Raw genomic sequence first — 14012 nt, forward strand, 5'->3', positions numbered from 1 at the left:
AGCTAAGCAAACGTGCAATGCAAATGAATAAACCCAATGGAGAAAACAGATATTTAATTTCCTAAATTTCGGGCCTGAGTCATCCGTTGGCCACTGTGGCTCATCGAGCCCTGCATCCAAACTTTCGAAGATAGATGGATGACGTCCATTTGATTTCAATTAGCACAACATTGAAGCCGACCCAAATTGACATTTCAGGGGGAGGTTCTGTGGATTCTCAAAACAGATGTCCATGTCCACGTCCATGTCAGTGCTGACCCTCTCGGGCGGCCGGGCCTGTCATTCAGCAGTCGATAAAAATCCAATAAAAAGCAACATTTTTAATTTGCATGCTACATAAGAGTTGGATCCCAGCAAGGGGCGTCGGTGTGGGGGAGTTTGCCCAGCCAGAAGCTACGGAAAATGAGCACTAAAAGTGACACACTCCTAAAAATAAATGCAGTAATATTTTGTATAATAAAATTAAAAGACATATACTTTCCTATTAGAATATGTAACGAAATCGCCTGTCATTTCTAAAGAAATTAAATAAAACAACTCAGTGAATCACCAATAAACTCATGTGGGGAGAGATCTGAAGAAAATTATATCAATTTCAAAAAAAAGTGATATGCAGGCACCAAATGGTACAGACAATACGTTTCGATTTCCTCCAGAGTCCACCAATGTGAGTCACATTCTTATCGTTTTGTTTACTCACTCTGGACTACTCGAAAATTGTGTTTTGGGGATGCGGGATGTGGGATCGCAGCCAAGTGTCCTATTCCACGGAGGCGACTGCACACGCGCACCCATCACTTTATGACTTTCAGCTATAAAATTCATAATTTTGATTCGCCATCTATCAGCATGGCAAACACGTTCTCACGGGGGCAACGAACGCGCCTGCGCGAAGAGCTCGCGGCAGAATGGCAAAACAAAAGTCAAACTGCTTGTAAAAATGTCAAAATACCGCCTGCCAAGTGCCAGTGCTCAGTGTCCAGTGTCCAGTGTCCAGTGGGCGATGGACGATGGCCAATGGCTTTTGGCCATTTTCAGGGCAGGGGCGCTGCACAATTACCAAAACAAAGAGTGGCCGGAGCAAACATAAACACGTGAACGTCTTGCTGCTATTTGCATTTGTCAAATAAACGTCCGAAATGGAAGCTTAAATCAAAAATTCGGACTGCACTTCTGCTGGCTTGTTATTTTCGACTCGAGTTAGATGAACTTTGTGGCTGGCTGTTGAAATGCAAAAGAGCAAGCTGGCGGAATAATGGAGGAGCAGGTGGCCCGGTGGGTTCAAGGAACTCCCATTTCACACTCTGGGTTTCGTTTGGCTCCCTTTCTAGATGCTGCCCAGTGCCCTTCGGCCATAACTTTCGTTCCGAGCCCTGTTCCTGGTTCAACGGAATCTCAATATTTATTTTCGCTATATATTATTTAATCGCGCATACGCAGCGTTTAACTCCAGCAACGCCAGCAGAAAACGACCAAAAATTGCCATCATAACACCGACTTTCCGCAGTTGTCTTGACGTCTTGTCACTTTGGAGTCGCCGCACGTTCGGCCTGCCGCATCACGTATTAATGAGTGCTTTCCCTCCCCACCCAGCTCGCCGCACCTCGTCCACTCCACGCCCACGCCGAGATCCTTGGGGCCGGAATAACAATCATAATACTTATACTTATTGCACTCAGGTCGCCCGTGTAGACAAACAGTTATGGCATTTAATGGCAAAGGAAAACACGGCTCCATGAGGACAGTCATAATTTGTGTTCTGCTCTGTTCTGGTCGGCTTTGTTCCAACCAGCCGAGAGAAGCAATCAAAAGGCAGCGAGCCCACTTGGGACCCGGACTCCTCCTCCTCCTCCTCCCACGCTCCACTCGACCGAGTGTACTTCAGCTTGTATTCATTGCAAAGTTGAATTGTTTATTGCACTCGATGAAAACCACTTGATTAAATGCACCTGGATTGTCACTGCCACTTCCGCCTGCAAACTGCGAACTGGCAACTGGGAATCGCGCTCCTCCTCAGTAGCCAAAGAAGTTGAAGCCGCAGAGCAGCTTGTCCGGCCTGCGTATCCGCAGGATGCCGAACTGGAAGACCGACATGTCGTCGTCCTCCGCCATGTTCATGTCCAGGGCCATCAGCTTCTCGGCGGCCAGCGGATGCCAGGAGCCGAATGTGCAGGCGGAATTCATCTGGGAATGGAGGAAGTCAGGGGCTCAGGAGAGTCGGCTGAGTAAATTAATTTTCGAACCCACCTCTTTGCTGTAGTAGTGACAGCGTCCATTGAGTCGTGTGGACGGCACGTACTCCACGAAGTCCACCTGGGGACAGTGCGGCAGGAGCAGGGCCAGTCCTGGGAAGGCACATCATAGAAATCACTCAGCAATTCACATTCAGCAGGCGCAAGGCACACAATTCCAAGCATCTGAACTACATAGCTTACCTATGAAACCGGAACTGGGGGGGTTCCTGCTTATCGGCCGGTTTCCGGCAAACATCTGCAGACTCTGCCACAGGCGCCACACGGAGTGGGGATCGATGAGGAAGGCGCGCGACTTGGGATAGCGCCGCCTGTACAGCTCGTAGTTGGTGAAGAGGTCGTAGTCAGCGCTGGTGAGCCAATCCTCCAGCGTGCCATTGTACTTGCCCGGATCCCAGGCGGCGATCGTGACGTTCCGGAAGATGGGGGCCCGGGTGAAGTCGAATTCCGGCTTGGTGACCACCTGGGGAGGGGAAAAGTAGATTGCAGCTGCAATCGAAAGTGCGGAACTGCGCTACAGCCTACTTGCGAATTCACCACACGGATCGTGGTTTTGCTGCCAACATCCACCTCGTGTCCTTGCGTGGGCGCATGATTGAATCTCATCACAATGTCGTGCGTGTCTGGGAGCAGGGCGGAGCGCAGTGGGCCAGAATGTATAGTAAACGGAATTAGAGTAGACGGCTAAATCAAACCGATCACGAGCGGCCTCTTCCGACTGATTGAGCATGCAGGTGGGTGCACTGCAGTTGCACACAGCGAAACTCAACATTGCCAGTTTAACAAGTAAAATGTACTTTATGTATTAGTGCTCAAACGAAGAAACTAGAATCATGTTCTGCTGCATACTGCTTTCAGATCTACTCACCGATGAAGCGGCCTAACTTGGAGCCAGCCAAGGATCCCGCGCTGGAGACGATGGCACAGGTCTTGATGTCCTTGACGTTGCGGAAGAGCTTCTGGCGCGGGAAGAGTCGGCCGAAGGGCAGCTTGTTGAAGGGCGCGTCCTTGCGGCGCAGGACCCGCACGCCCGCCTCCATGACCAGGCAGGTCGAGGGGTAGTACTGCTCCTCGAAGCTGTCCCCGAAGACGGGCTTGTAGTCCACGTTGTAGTGGTTCGCCTGCGACTCGTTTACCGACTCCACCATGGCCTTCTCGAAGGCCCGGACAATGCGCTGGCGGAACTGCTGGGTCTTGTTGTGGCACAGCTCCGAGTGCTTGTCGTGGCAGAGATACAGCTTGGGGCTCAGCGTGAGCTTGGTGTTCTTGGAGACCTTGAGTCGGGGATGCGGAGCCAGCTTGGAGGAGTTGATGGCCGGGTTCTCGCGACTCTCCACGATGAACTTCTCGTTGGGATTCCACCGCACGTGGAACACACTGCGCGGCACGCGGTGGCCAGTGGTCCCATTTCCTGTGGGAACGCATTTCCAAATTACTTTGCGCAATCGCCTCTCTGTGTCAGTAGTACTGATTTCATACGCACCGTTACCGGGCGAATTCACCTCGCCGGGTTCGCGTCCCGGCTGAGCTTTCGCACCCTGGATTTGCCCAGCTTGAATTATTAATGCGGCGCACACGGCGATAATGAGGCATGAAAGGAGGGCCTGACTTTGACCCGACGATGCGCGTGTCACTTGCCTCATTCTCCACTCATAATACGCTGGTCGAACGAGGGCTCAATTAATATTTAAGCGAGCTGAAGATGCTGGCAATCAGCCAGCAACCAAAGACTCAATTCGTAAAGGGAAGTCTAGTTGAAACAATGCAAGCTTATACAGATTCTAACAAGGATTCTAAAGGATCTTTTAGTTTATAGTCAGCTTAATAATTGTTTAATAAAAAAAGTTAGAGGTAAATATGGGCTTTCTTTTAATTAGGCTTTGATGGACTTTGAATCAATTAAAAAATATTTTACCAACTTTGAATTTATCAATTTAAACAATTTAAAATGCGCTTAAGCAACCAAAGACTTAAAGATTAATCTAATCAGATATTTAAATGTGCCGCTGCACTTGCGAAGTTTCCAAGTTTTTGCACAAGTTTCTCTCGTTTTCTTCAACGACAATTACCAAGCGATCAAAATGTTACGAGAGTAGGTAATTGAATTCCCAATTATCGAGAAATTCCCAACTTATTTGCCGCGTCAGTGTCAATTAGCATTGACCTTTCACTCGCACTTAGGCCTAAGTAGCAATTCATGTAGCTGTCAGTTGGCATCAAGTTTTCATGCCACATTAATGCTTTTGGACGGATTCGCAATTTCACTTTTCTATTTTGGACTTTTTCAACTGGCGCCAAAAAGTATGCAAATATATACGCCAGTGCCGCGAGCAAACAGAAAAGCTAGTTGACCGTCGACGCACAACTCGTTAGCACTACGCAAATATTTAGCGCCACAAACACACATTTCAAAGGCGGATAAACACGTACCGACGGTGCGTTCACATGCAGCCCGCAAAACTCGGAAAAACAGCCGGAAAAGCGAGCGATTTTCCGGCGACGCGTCCGCAGTTCGAACTTTCCCTTTCGCCAGCCGAAACGTATCTGAAAACTCGGCGGACGGCGGCACAGTGCCCCGGCCAACGGAGCCGAAGGACTCGTGTGCGAAGGAGCCATCTTCGGCAGCGGCATGCCGACTCTGCCTTCGTCCTCTGCCCCTCGTCCTGCCGCCTCGTCCTCCTCGCTCGTCCTCCTCGCGCCTAATTAGAGTGTTTGCTGTTGCGGCTGCCGATGATGGTGTCGCCGTTACTGCCGCTAAGCACCTGCGTTGAGCGGCTCGAAAGTGAAAGTTACACAGGTTATATAATAATACAGCCCCTCGCAGGTCCCGCACAAGCCCACAAGCAATTTAAACGCAAGTGCGTGCGAGATTGCAGAACATGCCATTTGCCGCCGCTCGCTGGTTTCCCGACTTGATTGCTGCCACTTTGCCGGTTAGCTGCTTGGGGAAATCAAGATTTTCACCTGATATGCATGGTTATACTTTCCATAAATAACGGATAACCCGGCCAGGCGGATTAGGTAAACAAGGCGTTCCGACTTTGTATACTAAATAGGGATCGTGAGTCAAGTCTTGCCAATGATGACTCGACTCATAATTGCAAAGCCTTTCGAAAGTAGGCAACAGACTTTGTTGGCTGAGGAAATCTGAAACATGCATCTTTGTTTTCATCTCATTCATTAACGATTTTGACAACCCTATATCTTAATAGAATTGTCAAAATTAAAATATGAAGGAAACACTGCTTTAACCCCACGTATGCAATTATCCTTTTCTTTGGTTCGGAGTCATGCGATTGTTTCCCCTTGCCTTTCCATTCCTTCTTCTCTCTCTCTCTCTGCTGCAAATTATTTTGTTTGTTGGGGGTTTTCCCGACCGTTATTCCGATTTTTCCCGAGCAAAACCCACGGGTTTTGGCACGTGGCATCTGAGTGGCAAGATGATGCAGTGAGCTGGTTAGTTCCTCCAGTTCATCCCAGTAGAGGAAGTCAAAGACGGTTTCTCGTATATATATATATTTGTTTTGTTTTTTTGTTTGCTTTTTCGGTTTGAACAATAATTATTATTTTTGTAATCATTTATTATTCATCGTCATAATCATAATAATTTTTCTATACAAATACATTCAATAACAACAATTTATTTTTATTATTTTCGATTTTTCCGTTTTGGTATTACGTTTACGTCATTGTTTAATTATTTTACAATTACCATAATTATGCCAGTTGCCATTATTATTAGAAAGTATTACTATTCCTTCTCCGTCCGCTCTGGAAATGAATTTCATTACGTTAGATAGTTTGGCTGGGGGAATTTAATTTTCTTTGGTTTTAGACTTTAGCTTAAGGACTATGAAATTTCGTTTTTGTGTTCTATTTTTGGGCTTTTCATCGTTTTTTTATTTATAATTTGTTGATTCTTCTATGTTTCTTTATCCTTACGTTTTGTATTTTAATAACAAGTACAGAAGATTTCAGTTTAGTTTTTAAAGTTTTAGCTGTCTCAAGTGGGGTTTAGGTTTTAGGTTTTACGTTTTATCAGTTTCCACTAAATTACTGTTATTCGGGAGGGGCTTTTCATTGTTGGATTCGATTTTTCACTATGCAAACTTTCATTCGGGAATTACTATGGTTAGAGTATTCAATTTTATGGAGACTTTTTGTTTCGTCTGCTAGCTGTGTGGCTTTCCATTAAATTAGTCTATGTTTTCATTTAATTAAATTAAACTTGACTTGACGCTATGAATTTCGTTATATTAATTGTTTTCTTTATTCGCCTTGTTCGGTTTTCTGTGCATGCTTGCATGATATTAAATACAACACATTTTAACGTTTTCTTCTTTTTTATATTTTGTCACTTTTGTCCTGGCACACAATTATGTAATTTCATTTGGCCTAAAAAGAATTTCGTGTTTCCAATTTTGTTTCGGTTTTTAAAAATCTCTTTTTTTACATATTTGAAATATTTTTTTTTGGTTTTTGTAAAAAATAATTGCTAGCGAAAGCTGCAGCGGAGTTTTTGGTTTTTGTTTTTGCTTGTTGATTTTCGATTTTTGGTTTTGGTTTTGCTTTTGCTTGTGTGGCAGCGGCTAATCAATTACAAAAATTATTGTATAATTCGTGCTAATTGGTTATTGATTCGGATCTGGATTTGAACGTGACTCGATTGTGTATGGACCGCATGAGATGGTGTCGATGCGCTGTCTACCATGCAAAGTCGATGGATCAGATCTGGAGCTATGGTTTCGCCCACATTACGTACACAATTCAACTAGTTTCGCTATGCACAGGGATATCGCCGCCTCCCGGAACGAGTCATCCTCGCCGAAGGGGCGTCGGGATCCTCCATTTCCGGTGCCTAAAATTTATTCGTACATACGCTAATGCCGGGGCTCGGATATGGATTGGGGCCCGGGATCGAGTCGCACTGACCAACAAACCGGACGGGCCTCGACCTCGGTCCGCCTCCGTGTCCGCACCCACCGGCCTACTCCAGTGTCCTTCTCTATTTATTGTTTACATTTAAATAAATTAACATTTAATTTATTATTATTTAGGCATCTATTCATGTTAACTATATTATATATATCAAAAAGTTTTACAAAAGTACACAATAATTCATAACAATTTGCATTCTATATGCGCGCAATTTGTGCCAGCGGCTGACTCTGCCCTGTTCCTTTGCTCTTTTGTTTCTATTTCTGTTTCTGTTACTGTTTCCGCCACCGTTACCTGCTCCGTTTCCGCTTCCGTTCCGCCATTGAAGTGCCTGATAACGGTGTCGTTCTGCCCCTGTCCGCCCTGACCGCCCCTCTCCTGCTTTAACGCCCCTGTTCTCCCAAGAAAAGGCATGCATCCGCCCCTATACTCTATACTATAAGTGAAAAGTTCGGCAACGTCATTCAGTGCCATCGCCACATTGATGGAAACAGTTCCGCACGCGGCGCAACTGGGGGTCACTTGGAGAATCGAAGGAGCGAAAGTGTAGCGTAGGCTAGGCGTATGTGGATGCTTCGGGGATGGGATGGGACTGTGCAGATGGATTCGAGGCGAGTTGCTCATACGTAATCTGTATTTACAAAGAGTTATTGATATGGGGGCTAACCAGAGAGACATGGAGGGTTCGTAATGAAGGCTGCTGCTCCTGCTCGTTACATCGATACGTTGCTACTACAACACCTAACAAAATCCGTGCCATCTGCTGTCCTGCTACCTCCTCCTAAAGTAATTTCGTCAGTTTGGTAATGCAAAATGTTGTGGACAGTCGTGTGGGAAACGTTCCGATGCATCCTGATAGACTTAAGTCCTGGTAATTCCGACACTGCCTGCAGTGGGTTGAACCGTTCGATTATAGACCTCTGGGAAGAGATCGAACAAAGGACTTTTCCGAAAACGTGAAAGGGTGAGAGGGTGAGAGAGGTGGAGTGACAGATGGAAGTCGGGTGATCGGATGTCTGGTCACCGGGTCATGGGGTCATTGGGTTATCGGGTGATTGGCTGGGTGGGGTCAACTAACTTGAACTGAACCTTTAGGAGTGCTCGAAGAGGTGTCTTTCTATATCTGTGAGAGTGTGGGCGAGTGTGCTCTATCAGAGGGTTCTCTCAAATTGTTTGTTCTTACTTTAATAGTTAATTAGTTAATACCAAATACGACTAATTATTTCTTAATTATTTACGCTTGGATTTCGCCGGTTTCGGTTTTGCATTCGCTTGCGGTTTCGGTTTCTCGTTTCGATTTTCTCATAGTTTTCATTTGCTGCAAGTTATGTACGATAAGTTGTTAAGACAATATATATTATATAAATATATATATTTCATATATATAATTAATATATATATACGCTACATAGAGTTCACTTTATTACAAAAAGTATTATTATTCATTGTTAGTATTTATATAGTAGGTATATTGTTGTTCTTCTGACCACGCCTCTCTACCTTAATTTGCGGCTTACGTTGCACATTGTGACTATATCTAACGTACATACATATATGCGACTCATATGTCCTACATGCCGGTAATGCTTCCGTTGCTACCCGAATCCGAATCCGAATCTCGGCCAGAGTCCCTCGCCATGTCGGTCGATGAATCTTAAAGATACGTGTTTACTGTGCGTTTTACATACTCGTACTCGTACTCATACTCTTCCTTTTTCATTTTGGCTCTTTTGCTTCATTGGGTTATACAAATGTTTACTTCCTCTTATTTGTATACTAAATAAAGAAATTTTTAGACACTTTTGCGGCTTCATTTTGTTTTCTTCCCGTTAATTGTTTTAATTGTTAGTTAAATCGCTCCCACCTCGACTACAGTACTTCACACACACACATGCGCGTATGTACATGTGTAAACTAATTTAAGTAAAGTTCACGTTTCGCTTTTCTTTGAAAGGTGGTTGATACGCGGCCTATACGTTGTCGTCTGAATGAAATTGTGTGTTGAACATGGGGGGTTTCCCCATTTTCCGCTAATCGCCTCGCCGCACTCAAATTTGTAGTCTAGTAAATTTGGATTTTTCCTTTCGTCTTTTTGTTTTGTAGCTAACCTAAACTTTTCGTATTTATGTTCGCCAGCAATTAAATTAATAACTATTTATATTATTATATTTTCCGTCGGTATCCCTTTTATGTTTTAGTTGTATGCGTTTTAAATTGTTTTTTTGTTTCTTTTTTGTTTTGTTTTATACTTCCGTTATCGTTTATCTAAAAAACCTATTCTTGTGGCAGTTGCTTTTTGTTTAATTAAATATTCATATTCTTTGTTCTAGTTGTAATAAAATATGCTATTTTGGTTTTGTTTCAATAGAGATTTATAATTAATTCATGCTTGTTTTTATTTCGTTTGAAAGAGGACCATAAATATTTAAGTGGTTTCTGTTTTCCGTTTCGTTTAATTCGTATTCCATGGATTTGTGTGTTCTGTGTCACTGTGTGTCTTTCCCGGACCCTTGCCACATCTACTATGCATCGCTTCCGACTTAGCTATTACTAGTGCTTGGTATCGCCTCCCCGCCGGAGAGGGAGTCGTCATGGTAATCCTTTTCCTTCGCAGGCACTATAAGGCCCCGCTGCTCAGGCAGCGCCACCATCTCCGCCACCAGTCGTTGATGTTGTAGTTGTAGTAGTAGAAGAAGCGGTAGTTCCTAGTCCTAGTGCATCCTGCCCCCCGACTCCACTGTAATCCACTTGGGTCCTTGGAGTTCGTTGAACGAGCGGCCCTCGCCTCTCCTTTGAACCTGCTCCGGCTGCTGAAGTATCGTATTTTGCTGCAGGTCAGCTTGTAGGCATGCCAGGAGCTGGACCACAGCCACGTCCTGAAGGGCACCAGCTCAGCGTCCTGGTCCTGACCTGGCTTCTCCCTGCGCACCTTCGGGCTCCTCTGGCTGCAGCTCCTGCTCTTCACCAGCTCCTGCTCGTGGCAGTTGGCCTCGCAGGTGACCGCCTGGCGACTGCGAGTTCGGTGCCCGCCGCAGCCACTGCTCCACTGACAGCTCCACCTCTGACGCGCCGCTCCACAGCTGCTGAGCAGGCCGAGCAGGGCGCTCAGCCAGACCAGCAGCTGCGTGGGCGGCTTGGCCACCGCGCCCGTCCCGGAGGCGTAGTACGGAATAGTGCAGCGCGTGGTCGCGGCGGGCACTACGGCACAGTCGCCGGAGAGCGACGCGTGCGGCATCTCGCCCTCCTCGTCGTAGTAGAAGATCCCGTCGTGGCTGGCGTAGTACGGCAGGCGGTCGAGTAGCGTTTCCACTGCGTCCGGATCGCTCCCGGTTTGGCTGACGTTCCGCAGGGCCAAAGCCACGCTCTTGGCGCGGGCGTGCTCGCCGGGATGTGAGCTCAGCGAGAGCGTGATGTTGTGCACACGGCGGGTGGAGTTGCCCGCGACATCGCGCTCCTCCGTCCCGGGCTGGCTGAAGTCCTGGCAAACGGTGCAGATTCCGGAGGCCGGTCCGTTGCAGTAGCTGTAGCAGCAATCGTTGGGGCCGTAGCTAGACTTCTCCAGCTGCGCCCCAGTCTCGGGTATGTTTTGATCTGGCGGGGATTGGAGAGTGAGGATGAGAACAGCATTTATGGCGCCGGGAGGCATACTCACCTAGGCAGAGAAATGTCGGCTCGCCGGCATATTGGGTGGGCAGCGCAGGGGCGCGATCGGCGGGCAGCAGGTAGGGGCACTTTTGTTCCACGGTTTGGCAGACGCTCAGGCACGGCCGGATACGACGACGCTTACGGAACTCTGTCTTGCGCGTTGATCTAAGAAAGCGGTGGATATAAAATAAACTATTTAGCTGCATTCGAATGGATGGCTCACCTCTTCTGTAGTTTTGATATCACTGGATCCGTAGCTCTGGGATCCGAATTATTGGCAGTCGATATGAAATTATTGGATTGTTGTTCGGCCTCCGCCTCCGTATCCAGCTCCAGCTCCGCCTCCCTGTTCCTACTTCTCTTCCTGTCCGCCTCCGCACCCTTATCCACTTCGGAGTCCGCACTGCGTCCTAATCCAGCCTCGTCCTCCGGCAGGACCTCCTCCTCGCCGCGGCGGGGCTTAGACAGGCCAACAACGTCGTAGAATGTCTGGGCCAGGTCCCTGTCAATCGCCTCCTCCGCGCTGCGGTCAATGTCCTTGCTGGCGTTCGAGTTCGCGTTCGCGTTCGCATTGGAGCTCTTGTCATGCTTCTGATTAATCTGACGCTCGTTCATGTTATTGCCGTTATTTGATTTATTGTTATTGCTGATTAATTTCAGAGATTTATGCTTGATTCCGTCCGCCATCGCCGTCGCCTCCGCACTCGCTGCACTTCTCGCCGAGCGTTTGCCTTTGCCCTGTCCTTCGTCCTTCGGCTGCGGCGACACGTCCTTTGGCTCGGCGAAATATGGCACTAGTGTACTGCAGACCCAGCGACGATATGCTTCCTGCAAAACAAGCAATTGAAAGGACTCATCAATTATGCAGGTCCCCGGGCCACATTTAAATTATTTCGGTGGAAACGTGTTCGCTTTTGTGCCTTGAAAGTTTAATTGAAATTACTGAATAACAGCTAAATAGGGAGAATGTAACATTTATATAATGTATGTATAGTAATATGAATAATGAGTTTAATTTTTTCCCTGTAATATTGGTTATTTTTTCAATAGACTCTTAATGGGAGCAAATCTACTGAACAGAACCAAATAAATCGATTTTCGGCGAAAACAATAGTTTTTATGGTCCAAATCTTAAATGATATACCTCGTTTAGCTCGTAGTCACACCCATAATCGATTGGCATTCAAATTTGAACGATCAAATTTTTGTCAATTTTTTGCAATTTTTAATGATGTAACCCCTTATAAAAAATGCAAAAATTGGCCAAAAATTAATTTTTCTAAATTCTCCGGACTTTGATAGGGTTTTCTTGTCCTTACCTTAAGCTGTGTAAAACTGTCTTTTTGATCTGTTTCGGACACTTTTTAGCCAAGTTATGAAGGTTACCCTTGCATTTTTCGACCTAAAAATCATTATTTTGGACAAAATGATCGATTTTATGGTCCAAATGTTGAGTTCTGTACTTCGTTTAGCTTCTATTCACATTCTTAATCGATTGGCATTTAAATTTGAAATATAAAATTTTTTCAATTTTTGGCCAATTTTAATGATGTAACCCCTTATAAAAAATGCAAAAATTGGCCAAAAATTAATTTTTCTAAATTCTCCGGATTTTGATAGGGTTTTCTTGTCCTTACTTTAAGCTGTGTAAAACTGCCTTTTCTATCGGTTTCAGACACTTTTTAGCCAAGTTATGAAGGTTACCCTCGGATTTTCCGACCTAAAAATCATTATTTTGGACAAAATTATAGATTTTATGGTCCAAACGTGCTCATTTAGTTCCTATTCACATTCCTAATCGATTGGCATTTAAATTAAAAAGTTAAAATTTTTGCCCATTTTTTACATTACAAAAACTTAAATACCCACCTAACTGACCATCCCCACTCTTTCCTCCGCTCAGCCGACATATTTTCCATTTGGCAGCCAATTTGTTTGAGGGTAGAGAAAATATTTTTGCATATTCCTTGCCGCTGCTGAATTTTGCTATTTGTTTCTGGTCCTCTTGTGATTTTCTATTCTATCAGAACTATTGCAGTAGTTTTTTCGGAATTTGCCAGCCCATGCCCTCCGGCCATCGCCCATAACTATTGGTCAAAGGCACATACCAAACAAACAACTCTTTGCAGGCCTGCAGAGAAATTCGGTACAGGTGAAATTTTTGCTATTTGCCAACATTTCTGTGGCTATCAATGTGTCTGCGCTGCCATTACATTCGCCTGCAAGGACAGCGAGGCAGAGAAATTTCGGTTTTCAGTTTCATTCGAGCATCGCTCGCAGGATGGCAGGATTCAGAGCGAGGGACTAGAGTCATTGGATTTTTGTTATGCATACACACAGAATATACATATATCACCAGTCACCAGTGGGCAGGCAAAGGAGCAGAAAATCTGCCCAATATTTATCCACGTTCTTGATTGCCCCGAGTTAAAGTGCAGCAAAGTGCACTGATTGTCTAAATCAATTATCGAATTTCGTGTTCGCACTCGTGTGCATAGAACAAAGCACTGCTGGGCAAAGGCCGAACGCAAACACAACACAGCTCTAATTGAATTAGCCCGCCCCCGTTTCGCCCATAATGTACATGTCCGGAGCTGCAGCCAAATATTACCTACCCTTGATAGCCGCAACAGCGTGCACCGCATTCATAAATCACGCATACGCACTGCTGCCCTGCGGCCGACTGCAGCTGGCAAGGCTAATTGTTTGCGCTGCCGCCGCTGTCACTGCGGGCGCTGGTGTTTGCGGCCAGAAAAATCTAAAATTATCCGCCGCAACAGCGTGCGGCTCCATCTGAGGAGGCCGGGCTAAAACTACTTTTCGGCCTAATCCGCAGAGTAGTTCGATCATGCGAGGGAGCTCGTTTCCCCGAGCTCGTGAAATGGCCAAAATAGTGGTGAGTGGTGCATCGAGACCTGCACTCATTTCGTTTTGGCCATGAAAAACAACGACCCATAAACTCAGCAAGTGTCTGGCACTAAACCACAAATACTCGTATACAAATAAATATACCCACGACTGCCTACACTGCGAGAAAAGCTTTTCACTTACACATCACAATAAGGAATATAAAGAAGACCACTCCTATGAGTCGATTTACTTCTCCATGTGCACCTACATGGGACACAGAGGTGGCTGTTGCCAAGACTACTTTGGGGTCTCTCGGCTGCGTGGGCG

The 14012-nt window shown here is 45.8% G+C and overlaps 2 protein-coding genes across 8 annotated transcripts in view; both read right to left on the reverse strand.

Moving 5' to 3' along the window:
* Window positions 1-1891: 1891 nt before the first annotated feature.
* On the reverse strand, window positions 1892-4819 carry LOC6736119 (beta-galactoside alpha-2,6-sialyltransferase 2). Of its 5 annotated transcripts, XM_016181203.2 has the most exons (7): window positions 4683-4818; window positions 3736-3912; window positions 3121-3663; window positions 2778-2875; window positions 2436-2715; window positions 2248-2345; window positions 1892-2184 (listed from the first exon to the last, which is right to left on the reverse strand). In XM_016181203.2, the coding sequence occupies exons 2-7, from the start codon at window positions 3893-3895 to the stop codon at window positions 2014-2016; spliced, it is 1350 nt and encodes a 449-aa protein (XP_016029505.1). In that variant the 5' UTR covers window positions 3896-3912; window positions 4683-4818; the 3' UTR covers window positions 1892-2013. The 5 variants fall into 5 exon arrangements, with proteins under 5 accessions (XP_016029505.1, XP_016029508.1, XP_016029507.1 ...); XM_016181206.2 differs by having other exon boundaries at window positions 3121-3912; window positions 4683-4819; XM_016181205.3 differs by having other exon boundaries at window positions 3121-3912; window positions 4322-4801.
* A 1054-nt stretch (window positions 4820-5873) lies between these two features.
* The window catches only part of LOC6736120, a 33528-nt gene continuing 25389 nt past the window's right edge, over window positions 5874-14012 (reverse strand). For all 3 annotated transcript variants that reach the window (XM_039292947.2, XM_039292948.2, XM_039292946.2), the window contains exons 4-6: window positions 11059-11663; window positions 10843-11000; window positions 5874-10781 (exon numbers count right to left, since the gene is read on the reverse strand). In XM_039292947.2, the coding sequence (XP_039148881.1) occupies window positions 9808-10781; window positions 10843-11000; window positions 11059-11663 (1737 nt within the window). In that variant the 3' untranslated portion in view covers window positions 5874-9807. The remainder of the gene's footprint in view (window positions 10782-10842; window positions 11001-11058; window positions 11664-14012) is intronic.

Source organism: Drosophila simulans, chromosome 2R (genome assembly GCF_016746395.2).
Source record: "Drosophila simulans strain w501 chromosome 2R, Prin_Dsim_3.1, whole genome shotgun sequence".
In the NCBI taxonomy this organism is placed as follows: Eukaryota; Metazoa; Arthropoda; class Insecta; order Diptera; family Drosophilidae; genus Drosophila; species Drosophila simulans.

Excerpts from the sequence above, each read along its gene's own strand:
- LOC6736119 (XM_016181206.2), bottom strand. The coding sequence starts at position 3,895 with ATGAGGCAAGTGACACGCGCATCGTCGGGTCAAAGTCAGGCCCTCCTT. Across the intron at positions 2,346-2,435 it reads CCCCAGTTCCGGTTTCATAG|GACTGGCCCTGCTCCTGCCG; the intron begins GTAAGCTATGTA and ends GTGCCTTCCCAG. Across the intron at positions 2,185-2,247 it reads GTCACTACTACAGCAAAGAG|ATGAATTCCGCCTGCACATT; the intron begins GTGGGTTCGAAA and ends CTCCATTCCCAG.